The following is a 27,303-nucleotide window of genomic DNA, read 5'->3' on the forward strand; positions in this document are numbered from 1 at the left end:
ATACGCAGTGGGTTTGATTACTTTTTGTAATTTATGTTTAGAAACTGCCTGTCTTGTCATCTGAATTTATAAACCCAATTAAATAGCATGGAGAGCTTAGTTGTGAAATGGCAAACTATGATAAAGTGCAGGGTTACTTTAGCTACTTTTAAAAAATCTTTTCATGCTGGGTATTAGATGCCTTCAAGCCATCTCTGTGAAATTTCAGAAATTGCAGAAGTTGCCAGGGCTGTTATAGTGAAGACTTATAAAAAAGTAAGCCAACTTTGCAGCTCTATGATGCAGCGATGACATGCGATTCGTGCGATGAGCTGGTCACAGGTTTGCGACACGTCAGGACTGCCTGGACAAGAGCATCATTTAATGCTAATCTATTCTCCTCGATAACAAATATTTGAGGGGTCACATAAGAGCCTGCTTAGACATGTTAGAGTTTAGTATCTGCTATAGCAAGGACTCTTAAAAAAAAAGAGCAAAATCCAAAGTGGGTTCATTGTCATGGATTGGCGGTCAGTGGCTACTAGATGCCTTTTGTGATGGTAGTTGCAACTGAGACATACTTTTTATGCTGATAAATTGCCAAGTATGTGTTAATATTTATAATGGGAGATTGTTGGGACAAATGCCTAGCACTCAATTTCACCTACATTGAGTTCCACTATAACCCTGGTATGATTCCCCCCCAATGTTGGCTTAAGCCTACAACTGAAAGGGATACTACCAGGTTGATTGGTGATTTACGGATGACAAAAAGCAGTTTAGACATCAGTTCTTCTTTGCAGCTTTAAGCCAAAACTGTTTTGCGAAAGAAGCTTTTGTCAGGGCCAGTAAACCTCTTGTAGCTACAGCATTCACATAATGACAATGATAATAGCAAAATAAATCTGAGGATGTATTTATGTGGATAAATAAGACTGGAGTGTGGGCATTGTCTCTTTTCAGTAAAATTTAGTTAAGTCATTAACACCAAATCTAAAAAAAACAAATAATGCATACATCTTATTTAAAACAAATAAGCAATGATTATTTTGTATATAAAATAATATTATTTCAGTTACAACCCTATTTTTACTCATCTTCTCTCTATAGAGAAACACAGGTAGAGCAAGCTAACACTGGCTGGGCACGTCTTTAGATTTCCAGTATACCTCACCATGCAGTCACAGAAAACTGATCACATTTCTACTGTCTCTGGCATCATATTAAGAAGAATTTTAACTGTAGGCAAGCTGGAAAATATTTGTTAAAAAGGTTTGCATTTTTATACAAAGGTTTTAAAGACAACTGTTTAAAACCTTAGTATACCTCTTGATACTGGTATCCGCCCACGTCAATGGGAGTCTCAAACACTATTTGTTTATTTATCTCAGTGACAACAGTAGCAAGAAAAATACTTTTAAGACTGTCACACAAGAATATAATAAGTAAAATGCTGGTTACCTGCTGCATACAATGGAGATAGCAATAAGTGAAACAATAAAGACCACTCCAGCAGCTGCTGACCCCGCGATCAGAGGAAGCTGTTCCCTCAGCTCAGACTTGAAGTCGTCTAGGTAACACAAAGAAAGGACAGAAGGACAACTAGTAAAAATTACTTAGTTAATGCACAAATGAAAGGAACTCCGGATATACACATTTCTGGATTTTCTATGGTAAAGACTAAAAAAGAAATGGCAAACCAGAATGGTTTAAATGTTTTCGATTCTGCTGAGACATACTGGCTGAAACTCAGCTGTGGTTGACTAAGGCACTAAAAGGCAGAGAATAAGAAAAGCAGAAAAACTTGACAAAACATAAAAAAGGGACTGAGGAAGACCTCACAACCCGCTCTGTTGGTGTATCTGTCATAAACAAGTGGACAAGGAAATGGTTGGTGATATCCTGGCACTACAGGTGTTAATGGAAAGCCAGTTACTGTCAGTCACCCACTATTTTATTTTAAGTAAGGTTGACTGTGGCAAGTCCAGGCGACAATTTGAAAGTCTGCCTAAGTGCAAAGGCAGCAGAATCTGCAGATATTGTTTTGTGTGTGCCTGTCTTTGCACGACTTTGACACCAGGAGCACCGTAGTTAAAGCAAAATCACAATTTAGCATGCTGAAGGCAAATCAGCAGCTTCTAAATCCCATCCCCCATGCAGAACGGACGCATTGGATTAAAGTGATAAAGGGAGAACTAATGCATCTTAGGAGAATTGTGAGAGCCGCAATATATGAGGAAACTGAATGTGACAGGAACTGCTTGCTTTTTTACTTTTTTTTTTCAAGCGCATTTCAATAAAACACTGTGAATGTCTTTTTTTCAGTTTCCTAGCACTCTTTCTCTTATGTTTGATGCATAATCATTGTGAGAGGACTATATAAATCTTCCCTTTGCTCAAATGAGAACAACAACTACTCTTGACAGTTTGAAATCACACAAATGGCTCCTCCAGCAGTAAATACGTTCCAATTACTTCCAAACCTACACCTGGTACCTGGACATAAAAAATGCCTTTCTTAAATGATCAATCAACTCGCGTCTGTTCTCTGTGCCCACAAGAGTAAAGAGAATATGATGCAAAAGTCTATAAAATAGTCCAGCCCGGAGCACAAAAAGGATTGTACATTTAAAAAAAAGACATGGATAGGAAGGAAGACAAGTAGTTTACTTCATGAAGAAATGTAGCAGTTTGACGGCAGGAGAAAAGACTGGTAAGAGGGCCAGGAGGTGGAGGCGTGGGTGTTATCGTCGGCTGTCCTCTGGTGCCTGCTGCTAATTGCCTTGACGAATGTCGTGCTATGGCAACCAGCCAAAGGATGAACCATAAACAGCATGGGCAAGTGTGAGGTATGTGTCCCCGCATGTGGCTGCATGCACACGACTAAATTCACACCAATACATGTTCGAGAGAGAGAGAGATCATTTGTGAAGAGAGAGTGAGCAAAGGGGCTATGTGCATCCTCATCTAATCTGCACAGGTAAATAGCCAAAATGATCACCTCCATCATCATTTTTATCCTTTCCACTTTCTTCTCCCTTAAAATTGTAACCGTGGCGTGCACTGTTGTGATTTTTATCACTAATAACCTCTCTCACGCTTTTATATAAATGGAAGTCGGGTCAATTAAGTGATCAGTGTGGTTGTTCAGTACATAAGAGTCGCCGATTTTCAGTCAAATATTTATTTAATTTAGACAGAATCCTGCTGTTTTGATTGGAGCACCAATACCTCTGCCTGGAAAGGTTATGAAAAAGTAATCCACCAACCTCAGCAAACTATACTCACAGCCCTTGCTGCACCAACACTAATGAAAATGACTCCAGATGCTTGCCAGCTTACCAGGTGTTTCAGCCCTTTAACCTTTGCCAACTGCCCCCTGCCTTTGATGCCCAGAAGAAATTAAGAAAATTCATCTTATCAACTGCTAATCACAGCTATGTATTATTGGACAGCTCTCCAGCAACAGAAGGGCTGGGTTAAAAAACAAAACAAAAAAAAAAAACAATTTGCCAAGCATTTTGAATCAAGCACACTTAACTGCACAGACAAAAGAGACTCTGCGTTCTTCATGTTCAAAACTCCCACACACACCTAAACATGACTATGAAGGAAAACTATTTTGCTGTGGGATCAAGAAGTGCAATCAGAAATTGTGTTTTACCTACCATCTCTCCCTAGAATATTAATCCAACAGAAAACACATAGAGGCATTCATGGGTGTTAGCAAGAAATCGGTTATGGATAAAAGAATGTTAGAGTAGAACAGAGAGACGGGCAGACAGAACTGATTCTTCTGGCTCCACAATCCTTACCATCTGTGAGGGTTTGGAAGCACATCTTGCTGCTGTACTTGCCAAAGCCGGCCACAGTCCGTGCCCGCACCTGTACCACGTAAACTGTACCTGGCCTGAGGCCCTCCACACGTGCAGTGTTGGTTTGGCTACGCAGCACAGTGGAGTTGATCTCTGCGTGATCCTGAAAGAAGCAGTAAATGCAGGTAATGTTAGAGATTACTTACTGAACAATAGTCACATAATTTAAAAATTATTAAACATGTATGACAATTGTAAAAGAAAGCACACCTTTGACTGTGCATCAACAAAAATGGTGAATTAAAGATAACAAAATTCAGGGCAGAGTCTGGTAAAGCTGGGCTAACATTGACAGATCACATGAGATTATATGTTTTTGCTGTCACAAACTACAGCATCATACAGTTTGTCTCTAATAATGCAATGGCTGCTACACTTTGACAACCATTGCATTATTGTTGAGTGGTCGTTCCTAAATAGTGTTTTTTTTTCTTCTTCTATTTTCGTGGCACTAGCGGCCTCCTTTCACAGCTACTAGACAAAACAATTGCAGTGAGAGATGGGTGGAAAATGTACAGCAAATGTCCCAAGGTCAGGAATTGAACCACGGATGGCTGTGGTAAGCATCAGCAGCCTCCACAAGCACGGTAGCCCTTCCACCACTATGTCACACTACATAATTATGTGTTTTAGGGTTAGGGGTTATTCATTTTGTATTCTTATCATTTGTTATTTTTAATGGACACTGCTGACATTCCAATAGAGTGACAAGGACTTCTTTCCAAGTTACACAAACAACAAATTTGCATTGGTGACTTTGCACATCTGACCGGGCTGGTCTGTATAGTTTACTCCATTTGGAAGTATATATTTTTCCACAGTAGAGAAGAGGGTTTCGTGACAGGGGAAGGACAACCTATCTGACTGATAATAACGTATTCAACAGTACCTGATGCATTTGCAACATGTTATCATCTTGTGAACCCAGGAAGAGACAAGGATGGAGACAGATGAAAAGATAAACCTGAGAAGCTTAAGGGAAAACATATATCCGCCAGAGTTAAAGTGAACAGTAAGAAATAAACAGAAACCTGTTTGTCCGTATTTTCTGACAGCTTAAAGTATAAAAGTAAGAACATTTTAATAAGACATGTTGTAACATCCACGCAATCCATGGGAGCGCCTCTCTAAAGAGAAAAGCTGCTGACTACATTAAACAGGGAAATAAGTGATAGAACTAAGACTAGAAGACAGAAGTACTGAGCCACCAAACATTGATAAGTGGACATAAGCAGCTTAGTAATGATGGAACTGGCCATTATATTGTACTATATACTGTATGTATATATATATATATATATATATATATATATATATATATTAGGGCTGGGCAAGTTAACGCGTTAATTTCGCGTTAATTCATTAGACTATTAACGGCGATATTTATTTTATCGCGCATTAACGCATGTTGCTCACATGCTTTCAGTCAGTGTCAGGCAGCGCGCTGTCACGGCAGCACTCTCCCGCTCCCCCTCCCCTCTCGTACATGGCTCAGCGGCGCCAGCCAATCAGCACGCAGGCTCAGCCTGGCCCGCCCACTCAGCTCTCACACAAACTTAACAAACAAACAGCTGAGAGAGACCGCAGCAGCGAAAAAACATGAACAGGGGAAGTAGCACCGTTTGGCTTTATTTTAATACTGTAAATGAAATCAAGCTGTATGTTTTGTAAAAAGCCGGTTCATTTCAGTGGAAACACAACAAATTTATCTAAGCACGTGAAAAAACATGAAAACGTCGAGCCCCAGAAACGGAGAGAGGAGACGAAACTTCTCTCACTGCCCCGACAGACCCACAGACGTCTCTGACTGAGGCGTTTCAGTCCTCCAGGGAACATCCAGGTAGATCAGTGGATGGATGGATGGATGGATGGATGGATGTTACTGGAGCCCACACATAACATGTAATTAAGACCTTGAAAGAACCCAGTACATATATTAAAAAGTGTCATTTAAGATAAGATAACATTAGCTAATCCTTTTTTTATCCCACGACGGGGAATTTTATAGGATTAAAGCAACAGGCAGGTGCACACAACACAGACAAAATTACATAAGGATTGAAATATATAAGAGGTGGATTAGCGAAAAAAACACTGAACATAACATTATTATTATTATTGTTATTTAATTGTAATAATAAAATAAAAACCACAAAACCCAAAAGGCCAACAGTTTCATGATACATCAAGCTTAGGGACTGGCTAATATACAGCAGGTCAAAAAAGGCCATATTTTGGCTGCAGTGCTTGCTGTTCTCTTATGAAGAAAAGATCAACTAGTGCACTAAATTCAATAGATGGGTTGAAAATATCCAGTATAAAATAAGTGCTACAAATGTTACAACACTTTTGTTCATATGGCAGCAGAACATTAAAATAAAAGTGCTCTTTACACTACTTTTGAATTCATTCTTGGAGTTTGTAAATACAATGCGATTAATCGCAATTAATCGCGATTAATCAGGGCGATTAATTGCGATTAATATATATATATATATATATATATATATATATATATATATATATATATATATATATATATATATATATATACATATATACATATATATATTGGAAAAAGGCTTACCAAAAGCATAACTAAATAGAGAACCAATAGTCCTGTTTATTTACTAGCACAGACATGGCAATTAACACCGTTTGGTCGTTTAAAGTATGCTGATTTCTAAGTATTGGGCAAGTCAAATAATGTCTATATATTTGGTCATGTTCCAATAGTATACTGAGATATTTAATAATTTGTACATGCTGATTCCTACACGCAGCCACCTTTTAATTATAATTATTGTCTGAAAAATAGCCTTAATTCGATTTCCACGCTCAACAGAGCAAGTCAGTCAGCTACAGGGAAGTTTGGGAGTTGTTGGAGGTACAGACTCTGCTATAGGGGATCAGTAATGACTCGGGGCCTGTCACAATCCGGTAACGCAGAGTGAATATGACAGCCAGAAAATAAGACTGCACCTACACTACACCCACCATTGCAGGTCACTGATGGTTTCAATGTTGACAAATTGGAGAGGGCAACTGTGAGCAAAGGGATATATATCCCTGTGTCACTAATTCTGTGCAGATATATGTCTTTATTTTAAACTGGTTAGACTAAATATTCTGTGTTGAATCTGTGCATTTTTGTCAGCACATAAGAATGCTTAGAGAAAAAGATATCAGGTAAGGAAGAAGGAAAGGGAGGGGAAGAGGGGTGCATGGGGATAGATGGAAGATGGCAGGAAGCGATAAGAAACTCGAGGCAGTGGCAGCCCACACTGAAATCATTATCCAATCTGATTGGTGTAATTGAATCATTCCGGTTGCTCCATCACTAAGCAGACGAAGTAAACATGGCTATGAGATCTGCTTCCCTCCACCTCCTGCACACACATAATGATGTGCGCAATCACATTAACTCTTATTGGACACTCTGGGCTTGATGAAGACAAATGTTTGGGCTTGGGATGTGGGGGCATCGCAACAGCAGGATTTCATTCTGTCGGTGAGAGGAAAGACATATTTATAAATGGGAGGCTGGATGTAACTGGTTTAAGGAGTTTAATCATTAATGTTGTTTCTGGTCTTGAGAACATGCAAACTGTCTTCAAATTGCTGCATACAAACACTTGTGAGACCGGGCTTTATAGTAACAGCTTGTTTGAAAGAATTGCACACCTATAAAAAGCCCCATGAGAGACTGGAACCCCTGCCACCAACTCATATGGTCAAAACCATGGTTGAGTGCACATAAACCACCCGGGGTCAAAATTAGCTTATTCCTTCTATGTTTTCTCCAAACCACACCCCAATCTGTTGAATATTAATGCAAAACAGGTGAGCTGACAGATGGCAAACTGCCAATGGGTGAGCTGTCCTTTGAGAAAGCGGGAGCTCAGAATGGCCTCTTCATGCTGCCTGTCAAAAGGGGATTATGTGTCGTGCACACATACACACACATCTGCCACACAAAAGTAAACTGGCATTTGGCACACCAGCAGGTTAGAAGATGGCCAATGGAAGGCCCTGCCAGGAGGAGCTTCCAGCTATGAGAGGTCCTTCCCTGCTGCCAGTCAATTGGGGATTAGGAGGACCACACCCCAACTTACTAAATCAAGAGTGAGTTGCAGGTGGGAAGGCAGATGGCAGAGCAGCCAATCAAAATCATTGCCAGAGGTGACAGACAGTAAGCACTGTGGGAAATTATTTCTGTAGCTTTCAGCGAAGTGACATGACTAAAGCATGATGGTTAGGCTCACTATTGAAATATCTTTGAATAGTGTGAACAGATATGTAAATTCAGATTACTGGTTTCATTTTGAATTAGAAATTTAAATGTACTCCAGGAAGTTTTAAAGCAACCACACTTTGCTCTTTAGGTTTTACACATTCCCTCCAGTTTTTCAGATTTTTATCTTAATATGTTTATGTCAAAGGTTAGCAACGTCTTTCACTAAACACCAAAAGGACAAACTGTCTTAACTAAAAAACAAAAAAACAAAACTGCTACTAAATTACTCCTGCAATGCCTTGCTAATGCATTCTTTTTATTCTTTAACAACCTCACCCAGTGTGATTGTACCTATTGACTAGTTTGGTATGCCGGAATATGAATATGGCTAGTACATCAGATGATAGATGTCCAGTACCCCCTTACTATATGCTACAGGAAAAATATGTTTTTGGTTTTATTTATTGTTTATTATATAGCATACAAACCTATTTAATTCTATAGTCCCCAGAGAAGCCATAATTTTAACAACCTGGACCAAATAAAGGGGCAACAATTTTACTAATTATACTGTAAGTACAATGAAACATTACCAGCAGAAATAAGTATGTGAAACATTTACAGCACGATAAAAAGAAAGAAAGAAAAAAAAACAGGATTGTGTTTCTAGGCTGTAACGTATATACAGTACATATAAAATAATTATCAACAGACAACTTTCACAGAAATCCCACATATATAAAATAAAAATAATATAATAAAGCATTTAGAAAAAAAAGTAATAGCTTATTATACCAGATTCAAAACTTCAGTGTAATATTTTTTTTTTCAGCCATCTTCTGGGTACTTGAATATGTCTCTAGTATATTTTCAATGTCTTCGTTCGACTTTTCATGTGGTTCAAAGTGAAAAAAGTTAAACCATAGACGGGATCAGGCCTCCGTATAGATGACGCTTCTTGTTATTAGTAAAAAAATGTGCCAGTGAAAATAAAATGTCGGTTTGGGTTCAGTTTTTGCTTCAAGCGGAGGAGTTTAAGTATCTTGGTGTGTTGTTCATGAGTGATGGTAGGATGAAACGGGAGTTGGTCAGACACAAAGGAGCCTCATCAACAGTAACACTGGTGCTGCTCTGGTCTGTTGTGGTGAAGAAACATCTCAACCATAAAGCATAAAGTAAAGTCGCTCCCTCTCTGCATCAAAAGGAACCAGTTGAGGTGTTTTGGTCACTTGATCAGGATGCCCCCTGGGTACCTTCCATCGGAGGTTATCGGGCACTTACCACTAGGAGGAGACCCCAACGAAGACCCAGAACTCACTGGAAGGACTATATATCCTGTCTGGCCTGGGAACGTCTTGTGCTCTCCAAGAATGAGCTGGATGATGTTGCTGGAAGAGGGATGTTTGAGGTTCCTTCCTGGACCTGTTACTACTGCAGCCTGATCTTGGATAAGCTGATTACAATAGATGGGTGGATGATCTCAAAGTAACTACATGCTCTTTGACAAAAAGCAGCATAAGACATAATTTACAGAAAAAAAAGTAGATAAAAGGATTATAATAAAGGTGAACTGTTGCCGTTTGACTAGCTAGTTCATTTTAATTGTTTGCAGGACTGCTGGAAGCCTCAATCTTTTACATCTATAACAATTTTAAAGAGACGATTAAAAACTAAAATTACTTTTTCAGGTTGTGGTGCCGATGAACTGCCACAGGGAACAAGTTACTTCCTATCACTTCCTTTCATTTTCACAGTTGAATTAGTCAAATCTTTGGGTGTTTTGTCAGTTGAAAACACATCTCTCAAAGCCACCACTTTTATGAAAGCCCACTGAGATATTATATCTCATATTAGACTATAACATACGTGCCATATTGGACAATAAAAATAAGTCTCACTTTATTTATAATCATTTCACTTGATGTGTGTGTTTCTCTGTGTGTGAATTTTACTTGTGTGTCTGTTTTTTTGATTTTTGAAAATTGCTAACCAACCCAAAATGGACAGCATGGCCACTTGGCATAAGGACAGACGTGGTGGGATACCATGTGTCCTCTTCACAGGCTCAAACAGTTGCATGCATGCAAATAACCGACACACACAAAGGGAAAATCGAGGCGTTTCTGTACACAAATTCTATTCCCAAGTTTGTAAAGCAAAAATAAATGAAGAAATTGTTCCTATGATCTTATCAAAACACTGATTATAAAACCAAATTATAATCTTATGAAGTTATCATTTAAATCCTAGAAACTATATTCTTCTTGGAGCTCTTTCATCTTAATTCAGCGATGTGATGTATATTAAATGTGAAGGATTTTTTTAAAGGAAACTTTATCTGTCTCAGATCTTCTTTTAATGTTCCTTATACTTCGTTACACATTTCTTTGAGATTATTCTTTGTATGCATGTATTGTGGGACTGGGGGACAAACAAATAGGGAAATAAGTTAGCATACACAAGGGAATATGAATAACCTTTATAGGGTACTCAGGCAGTGGTCAATGAAAGACAATATTCAGAGCTAAACTTGCCCATTAAACAGCTGCATGTATACACAAAATGTGGTCATCTTAAGGATTGTTAAAAAGTAAATATATAATAGTGCCTTTTTATTTGTTTGATTTCAAATTTTATGCAAAACAGAAGAGAGAAATCATTGTGCCAGTCTTGTAAAACCTTGAATATTGTCTTGCGTTTCCTCACACCGCTGCATGACTTGACAATTGTTAATCAGAATGGATCCACCTGCACTGCTGCTCAGTCTTGCACACACACACAGTTACACAGACTTACATCCAGCTGTACCCCCCCCCCCCCCCCACACACCACACACACACACACACACGCACACATACACCCTCTTCCTGACACCATCAGATCTGTCAGCAACCAGAGCGGGTGGCTGCTCTGCTCCAGCCTAATGGAGGGCCTGACCTCCGCTATGTCGACTTATTTCCACCCTCCCCAAATTTTCAGGTAACCAGATGGGGAAAAAAAGAGTAGAAAAAAGGAAGAGAAAATGGAGGGTGAGATGTTCCCCTTTTCCCCTGAAAAGCTTTAAATCATTTAATCTTGCTTTGCCATTTAAAGTCCTGGGACCACTTACTTTGTAATAAGAAGTCAGTCTAAAGAAAAGAGAGGCACCTGCTGGGTGAACAGCCTTTAACATTTCGTAAGGATTTTAGCTGAAAAGCCAGACAATTGTTTTTTTGACTCATTACTGACAACATGTTATACTCTTCAGTGACATGAAATACCACGTGCAACATTAACCCTACTAATGTAACACAATTGCAAGGTAGTTGATACAGTGATTAGCCAAAGTATTTACACCCCTTCAGTTACTTCACATTTTGTACCATTCCAACTCAATAATTATATATATATATATATATATATATATATATATATATATATATATATATATATATATATATATATGTGTGTGTGTGTGTGTGTGTGTGTGTGTGTAGCAGAAAATTAGCACTCCACATCTCCCTGAACATAGCAACTCCAAGGTAAAACAAGGGATTACAACATGCAGGTTTTTTTTTCTTCTGCAGAGTGTACAAGGAAGTGCAAAGTTAACAACGTCTTGCAAGTAACTGTCAGTTACTGCTGCAGGTCAGTGCCTAGAACTGAATGAAACTTAATTGTTTGATAACTTGGATTACATTGGAATGTACTGGTTGTAATTGAGTCTGAATCTGTCTGAAGGGGTGCCGTCACACATTTTTGCCGCTGTGACAAAACAATCTAAATAATCCCAAAGGCACATATTTATATATAACATTTTCTTTTTAGGGGCCCCTTTCGGCCAGGGGCCCTTGGAATTGTCCTAACTTCACCCCTATATGGCGCCCTCTCTGTCTGTATGATTGGATTAAACAGTTTTGTTTTAAAACGTATCACAGTTAATTGCTGTATGAGAAAAAATATTCTAGATTAGCAAGAGATATTTTCTGTGAGATGGCGTGAGCACAGAGGCAGCTCTCTGCAGTGCCTGGGACTGGTTGACTGAAGAACACATTGAAACAATCAATTGAAGAGCAGAAACAGCATGACTCTTAACAGCGTGCATCCTTATATATATATATATATATATATATATATATATATATATATACATATATGTATGTATGTATGTATGTATATGAAAAAGAGAAGTGGAGATAGAGAGGCAGACATAGACACAGAAGGAGAGACATAACGATGGAGTTGGTGCCTAATCAGGTATAAAAACACATCTCTGACATCTCCGTCAGGGGTGTCTGGCTGAAGGAAAGTCTGTTTAGAACATGTGAAAAGCCTTGTCAGATCCAAAATACAGAGTGTCAAAAGAGGACCACCAAAGGGGAAATCTCATCTCGACAGCCCAGTGTGTCACAAAGCAATCACTCTGACTCAACCTTCTGTGTCTTACTCGCTCTCACACGGTGGAACGTTTTCTACACAGATAAGACATTTCGAGTCTGGAACAAATAGTGGGTGATGTAGGTACGTTCAGCCTAGCAGCATGGAGCAAAGCCTCAGTCGTCACCTGAATTATCCCAGTGCAAATAGCAATCATGTCCTTGATAGTTCACTAATTTGTGATTACGCTGTGTTCATTTATTTGTTTGAGGAAGATCTAAACTAAACATCAGGTCTGATTGATATTCATGAGGTAATGGTAGGTCCTATTTACATGGCACCAAGCTGCCTGTTGGATAAGGTTTGTTGGAGCCATGGCAGGCGGATTCAGCTCTCTGAGCTGTGAAACATCAGAGGAGAGAAACAACATTTAAGACCTAGGATTCTGCATGCAATGTCATTTTTAAAAATCCTTGTTGCTTCTCCCAATAGAAAATGTTTGGCGTGACAAAACTATTCTAGTCTGGCGCTGTGAATATTGATTCAGGAAACTAAGACACAGCGAGTATGTAAGAAGTAAAGAAGTCTACACAGAGAGAAAAAAAAACATTAATAAACCTATTGATTATTATATTCTATGAGGAAAACTGAAGATGAGTGAAGGTGAACTAAGTCTCAAAAAAGTCAAAGAATGACAAAAACTGGCGATAAAAAATACCCTATTCATGGCTGGGCTTGCTGCACCTATCGATCTTCTTTAGGAAGACAAACAAGGTCCGAAACAAAAAAAGCTTAAGTCTCCAGTATATGAGTATTATTATGTCTGAGGCCTTGGGAAAAGCCTACAGGTCAATACTAAAGCAGCGTAGTAACCGAAGGGTAGTGCTGGTGACTTAATAAAGCCGACGTATTGTGTGAGAGGAGACAGGTCGATGCGACTCCCTTTAGACGCAATGCATTTTCACAGCGGGACAGGGTTACTGCACTGTGCAAAGTGGGCCTGGTGCAGAGGTCAGCCTTTTCACTTCATCAGCAGCAGAAACCAAAGAACAGTGGGAGAGGTGGGAGGAACACAGGGACAGAACATATTATCAACCCAGGGGAGCAGCTCGCAGATATACAAGAAAGCTTAGAATCCGCAGCATCACATGTAATGTTTTCTACAGATGTTGAGCACATATAAAAGAAATTCCCCCGGAGATAAAAACACTGATGCAAATGTGCACACTCATAGCTTACCTTCTCATAGTAGCGCAGCTCGTAGTCGAGGATGATGCCATTGGGTTGTTCTGGTTGAGGCCATGATAGTGTGAAGCTGTTCATGGTGGAGCTAATCTGGTGCATGATGGGAACAATTGATGGGGCTGCAGAAACAGACAGTAAAAAAAAAAGTAAGCACAGTTCTTTAGCTTACACGTTTTTGCGTAATGTAAATGTCCAATGATTTAAAATAATTCCACAGCTGCAATCCAAGACTAGCTTCTGCTTCACTTATTCTGCAGCAACAGCATAGTTACAGCGCCTTGCAAAGTATTAATACACCTTGGAAGCAAGTATGGCCACATTACCCTCTCTATATATAAGAACTGGGTAAGAGGGTTTAAATTAATTAGCTGATGAGTCACTGAGCACATGCATACAACACTCCCAGAGAGAACTAGCACAAAGACTTCTACAATGCTTTGCACAAGTATTCTCACCCTCTGAACTTTTTTACATTCAGTCACATTACAACCATAAAACCTGAATGTTTTTTACTGACCATCCATATGATGGATCAAAACCAAGCTATAACATTTGTGAAGTTGAAAAAAAAAAATACACAATTTTACATCTTTTGTGTGCACATTTTATTTTTAAAATATTGACATATTTTAGCAAAAAAAACATTTTAAAAGACGCCACCACATAAAATGAAACCCTGCTGCAGTCACATGTAACCAATAAGTATTTTAATGTTTGACTGCCTGCAAGATAATATACCCTCATAAGACAACTTATTAAACTGTCTACCTTCAAATACTGAAACTGACATAATTTCGACATTACGCTACAACATCAAAAGTAATAGAATATGAAAATCTATTTTCTCTTTATCTCTTAGAAATTTCCAGTAATCTCTGACTAGTGTGACTGTAACATGTTATGCTGTTTTAGTTCAAATGCATGTTATTACAAAAAGAGTCTATCTACACATATCTATTAGATTATAATGCTAGACAACTCAGAAAAAAGAATAGGAAAAAAAATCAACACAAATAATTTTATTCAAAAGCTGAGTTATACTCAGAATCAGTAAACCTTAAAGTAAACATCTGACTTTCATATGATATGCCTGTTTGTGGTGATCATTCTAATATATCAGGTTATAAATGCAGGAAACTAACAAAAACAATCAAATCCTTATGAACTAATTTGTACATGATATGTTATTTGTACAATTCATGCAATAGTAATAATATCAGTACAGTCCAAATAAAGATGTGGCCTTACTGAACAGAATCTTCCACCGTTAAGTCACAGTACACCTGACTGTACACATATCGTCTATCAATTACCCTAAATACAAGGCAACTTAATAATTTTTGTCCTCTGCAATGCCATGCCACCCCATCACAGAAAACCCTTCAACACACTGCATTTATATGTGGTTTATATAAGTATACATAAGTATATTGAATTTGAAGGAGGAAAGAGAATAGCAAATTCTAATCAACATCACCATTGTCTGTTTAACCAGTTAACCAGATGTTTAAATGTGCGTTTTAAAAAATGAAAATTAATAAATGACAAAATACTGTAAATGGGAAATTTGTTAACTTTTAAATGCTTCTACTAATTAATGTAATGGGACAAATGACAATAGTTAAGCTCTAACAATTTTTAATACGCTAAAATCCACAAAAAAATATAGTTCAATAATGACTTAAACCATTTTGTCAAATAACACTAGATTGTAAACATATGAATATTTCTCAATAGAATTTCTGTCAGTTTCTGCACTCAACATTTGCTGATATCAGGTACTTGGCTCCTAACACCAATAACTTGCTTTAATTCCACCTTAAAAATCATAATTTTTCTGAAAAATTCCTCCTATTAGTAGTCATCAAAGGGACCTTTAATGATAACCCTGCTTCATTTTTCTGAAGGTTTTCCCCATCCCCATACATTGCCTCTGCATAGGCACTGACACTACATTAGAAGGAAAGACCTTAACCTTGCGGTTGTTTGCAAATCATCTTTTATAGGGAAGTGGGCTTATTCTACAGTTTTACAGGGATCAGTATCTCAAAGGTTGAGTGTCAGGTTATTCTGCCCTAAATGGGAAAATGCAAATGTGAAGGAATGAATGGGGTCTGTTTATGTGGATTATGCTCCGTCTGCCCTTGTTGGCTTTCACCTCTAGCCCCTCCCTCCCCCATTCTCCACACAGCGACTGTGAGGGCTGAGCTTCACCTCGGTGCACTCCAGCCTCTCTACTTCTCAGGCTAGTTCATGCTCCACTGACCAGGGAGAGGGCTGCCTGGGCCGCATTATCAATTACCGGCCACAGGCACACTGTTCCTGACAGACCCAGGGGATGGGTGCTCCACTCAGAAATTCCTGCAGAGGGGAAAAGATGCCGTGGAGGGAAGCTCTGACTTTCTAGCTAGTATTCAGTTCAAGGTTTCAGGTGCAAAAACAAAGTCTGGTTCATTAAGGATTTCCTTATAGACATGTCGTATGGGTAATTGTGAACCAGAGTATAGCTTTTGTTGGGTCAAACAAAATATTATATACTATTCATTAATCCACATGTTGCTCCATACTTAATACTCTCTAATAGCAGGTCAAAACTTTATAGGGTTTTTAATGCATTTTTCTGTTCATTAGGATTATTCACATACACTTTTAATGGATGCTGCTAACCTTTTAATATCAACTAATATGTGAAGGGGGAAAAATCATAATAGTTTAGATACATATTATTACCTATAACATAAAAAGTTTTTTTTATTATTATATTTGAATATTTAATTAAATATATAAATATATAAAGTAAGCTACATACTTAAATCATAATCAACATTTAAGCAAATTTCCACATCAAAAAGCCTTAATAGCCACTCATTTTCTAAAAACAGGATCTTAGTACCTTATATAGATGACATATAGATGTATGAATGATCATAGGCAACATGTTATGGCTATTGTACATACAACACAGGCTGTTTTCTCAATATATATTTTTTTCTTTTTAACAAGACCATGTTTAATGGATGTGTACCTGTTTATTGGCAACACAGAATGAGAAAGGAGTAAACATGTTGGCAGAATTTATGAGCTCTGTCAATGTAAACCAGTAAGGGTATGGAGTCCTCAAACTACCCATGAAAAACTACATCTCTAAATGAATTTTTTTTTTTCATGGATTATAAAACAATTATGGTGATGGATTTAAGAAAAGCAACAACCCAATCCATGAGGGAGCTTGAGCAAGGAGTAAACAGCCAGACCACCAAGGCAACCACAGCTGCTATTTGTGATGAGAAAGTTTATACGGTAAGAAAAGGCTTTTGTTTACTGGACATTTTGCATTTTATCCATCTTTCTGTCTTTGTCAGTACAAAACGTATGCTGACATTTGCAGATTGTGTTAAATCATGAACTGCTCTCTCCAAACAGTACAATAACTCACTCCAAGAATCATGAATCTTTATTGTCACTAGTTATTACTCTAAGAAGTTTTTTGATGAGACACTGGCTCGGAATGCACACACATTACACATAATACGCAGACAGGAGACATTTTTTAACGAACACACTATCTGAGAGGTTTAAAGCCTGAAAATAGTCCTTAGCATCTAATAAGACTCATGTTTGAGTCCACAGACAGATAGAAGTCCCTTTACGGATTATGTTAATTACCGTGCAGTTGCATGGGTGTATCAGACAAATGCTCTGATGTTTGATATACTCATGCACACAGAAAAATACTTTGAAATAATTAGAATTTTCATGTTACAGACCAGCTGCTACTCTTGTTTTTTTTTCTTATTCCTGTCTGAGCTAAATTAAGAAGAAAGTGTCGTATCTGTAGCCTCATTGCACATCAACATTTAAACTTCCCTTCCATCCACAAGGAAGGGAAGTTTAAATGCTGAAGTACAATGCTTAAATACAGTGGTGCATTAATTAAAGTGATTTTTTAAGAAGGTGGACTTATCTTTGTGGGTATGCTAAATGCAGGCAAAGTTACAGTTTTTGATACAAGCTGTCATTCAGTGGGCAAGGGGTTACCTAGTGGCTAGAGCACGGCATTTGTATCCCTGGGAAAGCTGCAAGTTTCCTGTTTCAAATACTACAGAATGTCACTCTGGGTCACTAAGCAAGACCCTTAGCCCATAATGCTCCCTGGGCACCGCACAATGGCAGCCCACTGCTTCCTAAGGAATGGGTTAAATACAGAGAATGAAATTCATTGATATGTACAAAGTTGCAATGACAAATAAAGATAATTCTTCTTCTTCACTGAGGTGAAGCACAGGGGGACGGGTGCCTGAATGAGCCATTTCGAAGATAAAATCACTCATCAACTTTAGTGTCAACTTCTCTATTTTGTCTGCAGTGTGTTAATTTATTTTCCTATTGTGCTGTTTTTTTTTTGTTTTCTTTTGCAGATTTGCTGAATTTGTACTGGATATTAATATAACAACAATGAACTATAATCACAACTGAAAGAATAAATTGCAAAAAAAAAAGAAAAAAGAAATGATATATGCCCTTTGAACAACTTGAGTATCATTAATATCTACCCTTACAAGAACAGAGGTTGAAAATTTCAGATGAGCTTGACAAAAACAGACCATTTGCACATTTATATGTGCCCTTGTAACCTATGTATGACGAGCCTGTCAGACACAATGTGTCGTGGCTGGATGAGGGTCAGATTCAGCTCAATGAAGCTCTGCTGTCCCCTCCAAGTGTGTACCCATTGTCACCATGGGACAATGATGTTGACAGTGATTGGTGACTGTGTCCCAAGTTTCTCTCTCCACCCTACATCCTGCCAATCCCTTGCTCCTTGCGCTCCACTTTTATCTGGCCTGTCTTGCAGCCCCTGGCCTTTAATGCAGAACTTGGCTCACCATTAATCAAAGTCAAATCCTTCATGCGTCTGACTTACATAGAAAGAAGGAAGAAGAGGAAGATGGAGAAAGATGAATAGAAAAAGAAACAATGATGAAAAAATAAAAAAAAACTTATTTATCTTTGTACGTTTGATCCGCTGTGGAATGACTTATACCAACTTTATGTGTATATCTAACATTCAATTAAACTTCTACTATCATTATTGTAACTTCAATGTGTGGATGCCATAATTTTAATTTGGGGTCAGCATATTAGACTTGTCGTTGAACATCCAAGAATTATAGTTATATTTGTATTAAAATGGGACAACATTTAACCTGCAAAAGCCAAGCCTGATGCACAAAAGTGACACTCTTGCTTTTGGCTGCTTGTACAAAAATTAGCAAAACCCTGCAAATACAAGTAGCAAATTTAACATTTCCTCAAGTCTCTTCATGACTGTGTACTCATATGAATTTACAGCTTTATGGACATTATTTTAAAGTCAAACTTCAGAAATAAAAGAAAGATTTTCCACAAACCCCTCAAAATGATAAGCTTTTCTCCAACAGGCATAAAGCCTTCACTAACCAGCAAAGTGAAACTTATTAGCAGCATCATCATAATTTTCAAAACCTTACAGAAATCGCATCATACTTTCGGAATACTAAATGTATAATGTGTCCTTTATTTGTCATTTTCCAAAGAAGGTATAATTTGTCCCACTTTTTGCATTTTCGTTGTTGTCATTGAGACATTTTTTTTTAGAAATGAAGGCTGAATATAGTGCTTTGCAAAAGTACTGATACCACAACATTTATGCAATAGCACACCACAAATAAGTACATAGTTCTGAACTGTTTCTATTAATTTTAAAAGACAAAAAATTTAAAAGGTTTTTTATGCAGCCCACATTCACTCTGATACCCCTAAACAAACGCAAGTCAACCAGATGATCTCAGTAGTCAACTAATCAGTTGTCCACCAGGGAGCAATTAAACCTTTATAAAAATGTATATTTACTGTCAGTGAATGACAAAAATCATGAAAAACAAGAAAACATACCAGAGTCAGGAAGAAAGTTGTAGAAAGGTTTGAAGCCGTATTAGGTTGTGAAATTATGTTCCAGGGTTTGAATATATAACCAATGGATCTTTTTGAAAAATGACGAGAAGAAAGTCATGATAAGTCCCATTCAGAGTTTGCTACTAGGGTTGTCAAAATAATCAATATCTCAATATGACTGATACTAAAATAAATAAATAAATAAATAAAATATTCAAAGATACTGATCTGCCTACTGATTTGAATTGTCACACTTGTGCCGACTGCAGTACTGCAATAAAAGACACTTCCCTCCCTGTAGCTGCTCATCTCAACAGTGGTCTTGTTGCTGGAAGTTAAAACTCTGCTAACATGTTGAGTACTGCCAGAACAATAACATTTGCAATCCTCCTTATCGACATGACAGACACAAAAGCGCTGTTTAAACGAGCTTTCCCTATGATGTAGACGAGCAAGAAGAAACAAAATGCTGAATGATGCCACATGCTGTGCTATCGCTACAAGATAACGCTACAACACTGACGTCGAAAACAACTTTTCAAAGTTAAGCTCCTATATCTGCAACAGTGAGGTAGTAAACCTCCCGGAAGACATAAGCTAACACTGTTAAATATTAGCTTCACAGACTCTGACAACTGCACACGCTTCTTAGGTGTGCAAAACCAAATCAAGCATTGCTCTGTTCTACTGCAGTCTGAATCAATGCAGAAAAAATGTTTATCAACTGACAAGATCAGCTACTAAATACTGAAGCAGCAAAACAATCCAGTGAGGCACTTTCATCAATAATCTGATTAGCTGCAAAGGTACAACTAAGACTAACTTGGACATTAATAACAGGCTAAGGAGCAAGATTGAAGCTGACAATTAGAGCAAAAAAGCAGGAACCTGTAGCAACCTGCCCTGCTGCTGTAGTTGATCACTAAACAAAATATAATGCAAAATTACCAGAAAGACAGAAATTGCATAGTGCTGCTGCTGAATACATTTGTATGGACCAGATCTTTGTTTACACTGTGATACATATGTTTTATATGAGCCAGATCCATGTTTGTGTTGAAACCCAATATACTTTAGTTTAAAATGATTGTTTATTTGTCTGTGAGTAATGGGATTTATTTGTATCATCACCAAACTGAAAGACAAATAAAAGCAGACAGTAGTACACAAGACATGAGCAATTATAATAAAATAACATATTTGCACAACTGAATCAATGGTACATTTTTCCATGAATGATATTTACACTTATACTAAAGGTCACCTATATTTGAGGTTTATTCCTGTTAAAGGGGAGCTTTCCTCTCCACTGTTGCTGCATGCATGCTCAATATGAAGGATTGTTGCAAAGTCAACGACAATGCAAATGACTGTCCACTGACACTATGCGCTCCTTCAGGAGGAGTGAATGCTACAGGCCAATGACTTGATAGAATCCACTGGGTTCCTTCCACAGAGGACTTTTTAAACTGTATGTAAGATTTGATTGGACTGACAATAGGACCTTGCTGATCTTGCAGCAAAGTCCTATTCAACACAACGAACAACAAAGTGCAAAACATATGGAGCCATAAGAAGCTAAAATATTATCTAATTAGATCATTCTCTGATGTGCAGCTAAAGATTTTACTTTAATACTCTGCTATGCTACCATGAACCATGCGGACTCCTAATAGGAATTCAGGGTCTCATATGTGGGGAGCATTTCAGTCATGTGCTGTACTGCAGTCAAAGCCATAGGTTCCATGGCTGCTACCTTATTAACAGGGGCTCAGAAGGCCAAGCCAGCCATGACTACATGGTAATGGTTCTCTCTCAAACATCTTAAAGAGGGATCAGTTCAGCTTCGGGGACTTCTCTCAAATACCAGTGGCTTAAATTATATTTCAAAATCACATTAGACAAGGAGGATTCTGAACACTGCTGTATTTGGTTCCATTTTGTGAGCAAAACAGAAAAAAAAAAGAGAAAAAAGGGAAGCCATTTACTTTACACACAAATCAGATTGGCTCAAACACATCAAGACATAGACACGCATGCCCTCAGTCACTTATTGCACAATATAAAGACATCAGAAGTGACATCTAGGATCAGACGCATTCAAGTTGACACATTTTCTTCTTTTTTCTTGCCTGAAGCTAATACCTCACCTTTTGGATCCAGAGACTGGATCTTCTAACGTCAGTGAGAGCAAACATAAGATAAAATAAAAATGGCACGGCAGAAAGCCATGAAAGTGCTCATGTAAAAACTGAAACTGTAGGACATAGAGGGAGCATGTGGGAGTGGGGGGAGGTGAAACAACAAAACAAATGTAAACTGGAAAGACATAATGACTGGTGTCCTGAATATCTCCTAGTGACATGTTTGCCTAACATCTCATCTGATTCCAGAGCCCCACAGGGTGCAGATGTCTCTAATTCATCCGGTTGTTTGGATTTCAGTCGAGTGCACTGGATCTCACAATCTTGAATGCAACCCACCCAATCAGGCTTGCCCGTAGAAGGATGAGGACGACAATGTTTGTCTTTCTGCGGGAATAGCTCTCCAAACACCAGCCCAGTGGAGGAGGATTGTTTGTAGATATAATTGGCATTATGAGGTCTGAGAGATGTTTGGCACATTATCTGGGTCAAGAAGGCTGTGCCAGTGAGATCCTAGTGCTATTGTGCATTTTAATGAATTTTCTACAAGTAGAAAGGCCACCACTTTCAGAGGGAGAGGTGGCCTAGTGGTTAGAGCAGTGTGCTTGTGTCCTGAGAAGGCTGCAAGTTCCCCGGTTTGCATCTCACAGACTCCCACTCTGGGTCCCTGAGCAATATACTTAGCCCCAGAATGCTACCCAGGCACTGCACAGTGGCAGCCCACTGCTACACAAGGGCTGGGTTAAACCCAAAAAGCAAACTTCAATAGAATGTACAAAAGTTGCAATGACTAATAAAATTCTGATTACTGTCATTGCGTATCCCTGAAAGTCAACAGTATGGCATTAAATAGTTCATTTTGCTCCTTGGATAATAAACAAATATGACCAAAAGTAGGTCAGACATGAATAATCACTTCACAGGGTGCACTATATAACCTGTGTGGGGTTGTATCTCGGTCTCTGTGGGTGGATGTATCTCCTGGAGAGCAAAGGGCCATAAATGAACTCTTAAATCACACTATTGATCAGTTCTCTCTCTCAGACACGCGCCAGGATGGAGGGCAGTTAAATGGTCTCAATGGTTCATACATCCCCCATCAAGGCCGCCCCTCTAACTCCCCTTTTCTTCCTCTCACATCTTTGATAACAGTTTGCTTCGCTGCTCTAATACTACTAGCTTATGCTCCATATTATTGCAGGTACAGATGGAGTTCCTCTGTCAAGTTATCTTAGAAAGAGTAATATATATATAATTCCTATTCTTTGAGGTGTAGTCAAAGATCTCTTTGTATGTCCCAACTGTCTGAAATATTATAGGAAAAGATTTATTGCTTTCATGCTGGCAAAATAAGTTTGACAGCACTGATCCCAATAATTGTGCTGCTGTTGATTTTTTTTACCACTAGCTCAATTCAAAAGTTCAGTATGGTTCTTTTACGGCTTTTGTTTTGTCACATCTTTACGACGGATACCAAAAATGTGTCTAGTACTGTAAAAATTTAGATGGTGTCATACATGGAAAAACAGGAAGTAATTAAAATGCTGAAAATATATATTTTTACACAAATCTCTTAAAACATTTCTCTTAAACAGACTAAAAAGCAAACATAACGTGTTAAAAAAAATTTACCTGCATAAATTATTCTTGTCTGGGACACCCTGGATCAGATCTGCCAGTGCATTCATCCATGCATGTCAATTAGTTTATCCTTGTTGCTGTTAAAAACTTCCTGTTTTGCATCTATTCAAACATTTCTTTGTTTTTGCTATTTAAATAAAACTTCAACTTTAAATGGAGAAGATTTCATAATTCAAACAAAAAAAAAACTGTTATGCCTTGATGCTACAGGCTTTGTGTTGTCACAGAAAGAGAGTATTTTTTGTCAGTTGTTTCATACACCCCTACCATGAACTCTTTGTATACTTCTGCATTATCAGTGGCCTTCTGCCAAAAACCCTTGTCGAAGTGAGGAACAGTGCAATTACCTGGTGACAAAGGGGCCATGTAAAGATGGACACAGGCCTGGAAGATTACTGGAGGAAACCTCATTACTGCAAAAGGCCTCAACAATAGGAATGGGCAATGCTCATTCTACATCTATCTGTCAAGTATGCTATTAGCCTGTCAAACAGGTACAGTCAGCACCATTAGGCCACCTTTATAGTCAGACCTATTTACCCCCTAATTTTTCCTTCTTTCCCTGTCACAGTCCCTGTCTCTGGTAGAAAAAAAAAAATCAACCGCTTTCCCTATTCTGATTTATCTCTCTTCCCATTCCTCTCCGAACTCTCTATCGGACAAAGACAAGTGCAGTTGGTCATTATGTTCCTCTGAGAATCGATGTAATCAAATGTGGTATGCCATTCACCGGCCAAGCCAAATTTAATTTCAAAATATGCTCCAATCCGAGAAAGAAATCTGGATAAACCAATTATAATTTTATTGGTCTCGAAGATAAATGTAGAGTAAGTTGATTCAACAATTAAAGCTAAAAAAAAAGGACTAAAATGGAATTCATTTGACATGTGGTATTCCATCACTGAATGGGACAGTGTAATTGCTCTCCTGTGCACAGAAGATGTAAAAGTATTGTTGAAAGAAAATATATACATACACTATAAACACTTTTTTTATATATATATTTCTCCAAACCTGCATATCAATGGCTAAGTTATTTTGGGGTTATTCTGTCTCTCATGAACAGCAGTTTTTGTCAGTATGTTCATTACTAAAAAACGTTGTTCAAAAGGAGCAGTTGTAGAAGGGTTGTTTTCTATAACAACACCTTTTAATGCCTTGAAAATACAAGCTAGCCTATTTTGTACCTTGCAATTCTCCATTGCTGAATTCCACTCTAAATCATTTACCCATCGCTCACGGTGCTCAAAAGGAACTTTCTCTGTGGTTTGTCAGGGGCAATAGAGCAGCAAGTAAGCTATACTTTGAAAAGGTTAATGTAAACCGGAGAATATCAGATATATTTCATATGCTTCTCAGCTAAAAAGGAAAACAAAACTATATGTGTGTATAGCTTTATACAGACTGTTTTGTTCTCTTTCACTGTGGATACAGAACAAGAGATTTATTTTGTATGTCTGACAGGAAGCCTATTCAGAATCTGTGATATGAAAATGTGAAAAGATATTTAAGTAGCATCCAAACAGGTGTATTTTATAAAATGCCAAATGTTTACTGTCAGTATTGTGAAAAAAATGGAATAAAAAAATAACAACTTGCAACCTTACAGATTGAATTTTAGATCATCTGACCTTTATGGCGTTCTGAAATTATGATTTAATTTCTACATGGAAGCAGTTTTTATGTATGGAGATTAACAAATGAAATATAATTTTTAGAAACAACTTTTATTTTTGTTAAAATGTCATTAAAGCATATGTTACCTATTACTTTTATATTTTGTATGAATTTTTACATGTTGCCTAAATCTACACTATGTACATTATATTTTTACCAAAAGATAATCAGAGCCACATGTTGAATCAAGCTGTGTGGTAGTCAGGTAATTATTTTAGTTCAACAGTTTCAGAGAAAGAAAAAAGAGACTAGATTAAAAATTATATTTGCTATATTTATATCCTTGTTTGTGCTTTATGCTTTGTAATCTAGGGTGCAATCATTTGCAGCTTTACGCATGCGTTATACATTTGCAATGTGAAAACAGAGCAGGTCTCCTCTCAGCTCTCTTTGCTCTGACTGCATGCTGGGCTTTTAGGATGAGGCAGCTGCCTGAGACATCGCTGAGGGAAGTTTGGGAGGACTCACAGTTGCTGGTTGTGCCGGTGCGACAGTGCTGAGGGAAAAAGGAGATCTCACAAGCTCTAGTAGCTGTCATGAGACAGTAATTGTAGAAAGATTGCTGCTTTCAAGTTGCTAAATCGCCAAAAATACAGAGAAAAGACACTAGATTTGTTTCTAGTCGCTTTTTTGAATATGAGTTGCCAGTGGGGTCAAAAAGTCCTTAAATATAACGATCAGAGTGCCTAAATTGGCAACACTGGATTGTCATCTGTAGTTTTTCTTCACTACCGAGAGCGGCACAGCATCCAGTAACCACCAGTGAGCTTCATACATTTGCCAGCTTCACAGAACTACAGTGAGGCAGAGAGGAGCTGGTGGTGTTGGTTTTTCAAAATAAAGTAAATTTAAACATCTCATGATATTTAAATTAATTTTAAACTCTGAAGTATTTATGCAAATATAAAGTAGCTATGCTTGGTCTGTGCAGCTCAGATTATGCATATCATATGCTTTATATGTTTTAACATATGTTTTGATCTATTCTGAAGGTGTGGCGGCTTTTATTTTGTTGTGGTGGTGCGCCACGATCAATTACATAAAGTGGAAACCCAGCTATAGAATGTCAAATTAGGACTGTGCACTAGAGTTGTTTCTGTCACAAGATTTGGAGAGCAAAAGGCCACAAAGGAAACACCAAAGTTGTAGGGAGCTGATTTTGCCCTGACTAAAATTATAAAGAGCTGCATATTGGGTCCGAGCGTGAATTTCACAGCTGTGATTTCAAAGGCAAAAGCAATTACCTTAATCCAGAGAAGGACGGCTTAGAAAGTGTGCAAATATGTACACATCACCTAACAGCTTCTCCTCCCGTTACATAGTCTTCGTATTCACTGTGAAGTAGGCATGAAGGCTGCTAAACCATGAAATGTGACTCGGAAATGCACATAGTGTCAGATTATGCTTTTTTGCAGGCTGAATGATTCACAGTAGCAAGTGTACCGTAACAGAAAATCTGCAATTTCACAAATGCAAAATGAAATACAACAAGTAAGGTTGGACGGAAGCTCATCTGCAGACCCACATGACAAAAACACAATACTTTAAGTCAAATAAGTCATTAAATTGCATTTAAGATAGAGGTCAATAATCTAGATGCTATCATTGTGAAAGACTCAGAATTATTGTGACCTGTAAACGTTAGACACTCACCAGCCTGGTTGGTGGTGATGTCAATGGTAACATGCTGTGCTGGGTATGGGCTCTTGTTGCTGACACCGTTGACGGCTTGTATCTCAAAGCTATAGAGTGTATGAGCCAACAGGTTACTAATGAAGACCCTGGTCTCTGTCAAGCCCAGCTGTCGAGGAACAAAGTCCACATTGTCATCGCAGTGGGAACAGGAGCGTCGGTCAGCTCGGCACTTCTTGCACACTATGTTGTAGACAACATCATCCCGGCCGCCAGTTTCCCTGGGAGAATGCCACTCCAGGATCACTGAGGTCTCATTTACAATGGAGATTACATTCCTTGGACTGGATGGAACACCTGGAAACACATAGCGACAATATGTTTTTATCCTTAGTCATTTGTTTGAATGTTTTAGCTTTTTCACATTGAGTATTAGTAAAACTGTTAGCTAACTGTAAAACTGTTAGCTAACACCTTTTTAAATTACTATTCCCACCTGTGGTTTAGTCATTGATGTATTAAAGACCAGATATAATAATTTATAGTGAAAACTCAAAATCTTGGAAACATTAAAAATGAAATA

General features: G+C 38.0%; 1 protein-coding gene across 2 annotated transcripts in view; it reads right to left on the bottom strand.

Annotated features, from left to right (window-relative positions):
• LOC105935923 (ephrin type-B receptor 1-B) overlaps window positions 1-27,303 on the bottom strand; it is a 243,498-nt gene that overhangs the window by 48,963 nt on the left and 167,232 nt on the right. For both annotated transcript variants that reach the window (XM_012876547.3, XM_012876546.3), the window contains exons 5-8: window positions 26,742-27,077; window positions 13,687-13,811; window positions 3,795-3,957; window positions 1,441-1,549 (exon numbers count right to left, since the gene is read on the bottom strand). In XM_012876547.3, coding sequence (XP_012732001.1) covers window positions 1,441-1,549; window positions 3,795-3,957; window positions 13,687-13,811; window positions 26,742-27,077 — 733 coding nt within the window. The remainder of the gene's footprint in view (window positions 1-1,440; window positions 1,550-3,794; window positions 3,958-13,686; window positions 13,812-26,741; window positions 27,078-27,303) is intronic.

The sequence above is a fragment of the Fundulus heteroclitus genome, chromosome 6, assembly GCF_011125445.2.
Source record: "Fundulus heteroclitus isolate FHET01 chromosome 6, MU-UCD_Fhet_4.1, whole genome shotgun sequence".
Classification (NCBI taxonomy): Eukaryota; Metazoa; Chordata; class Actinopteri; order Cyprinodontiformes; family Fundulidae; genus Fundulus; species Fundulus heteroclitus.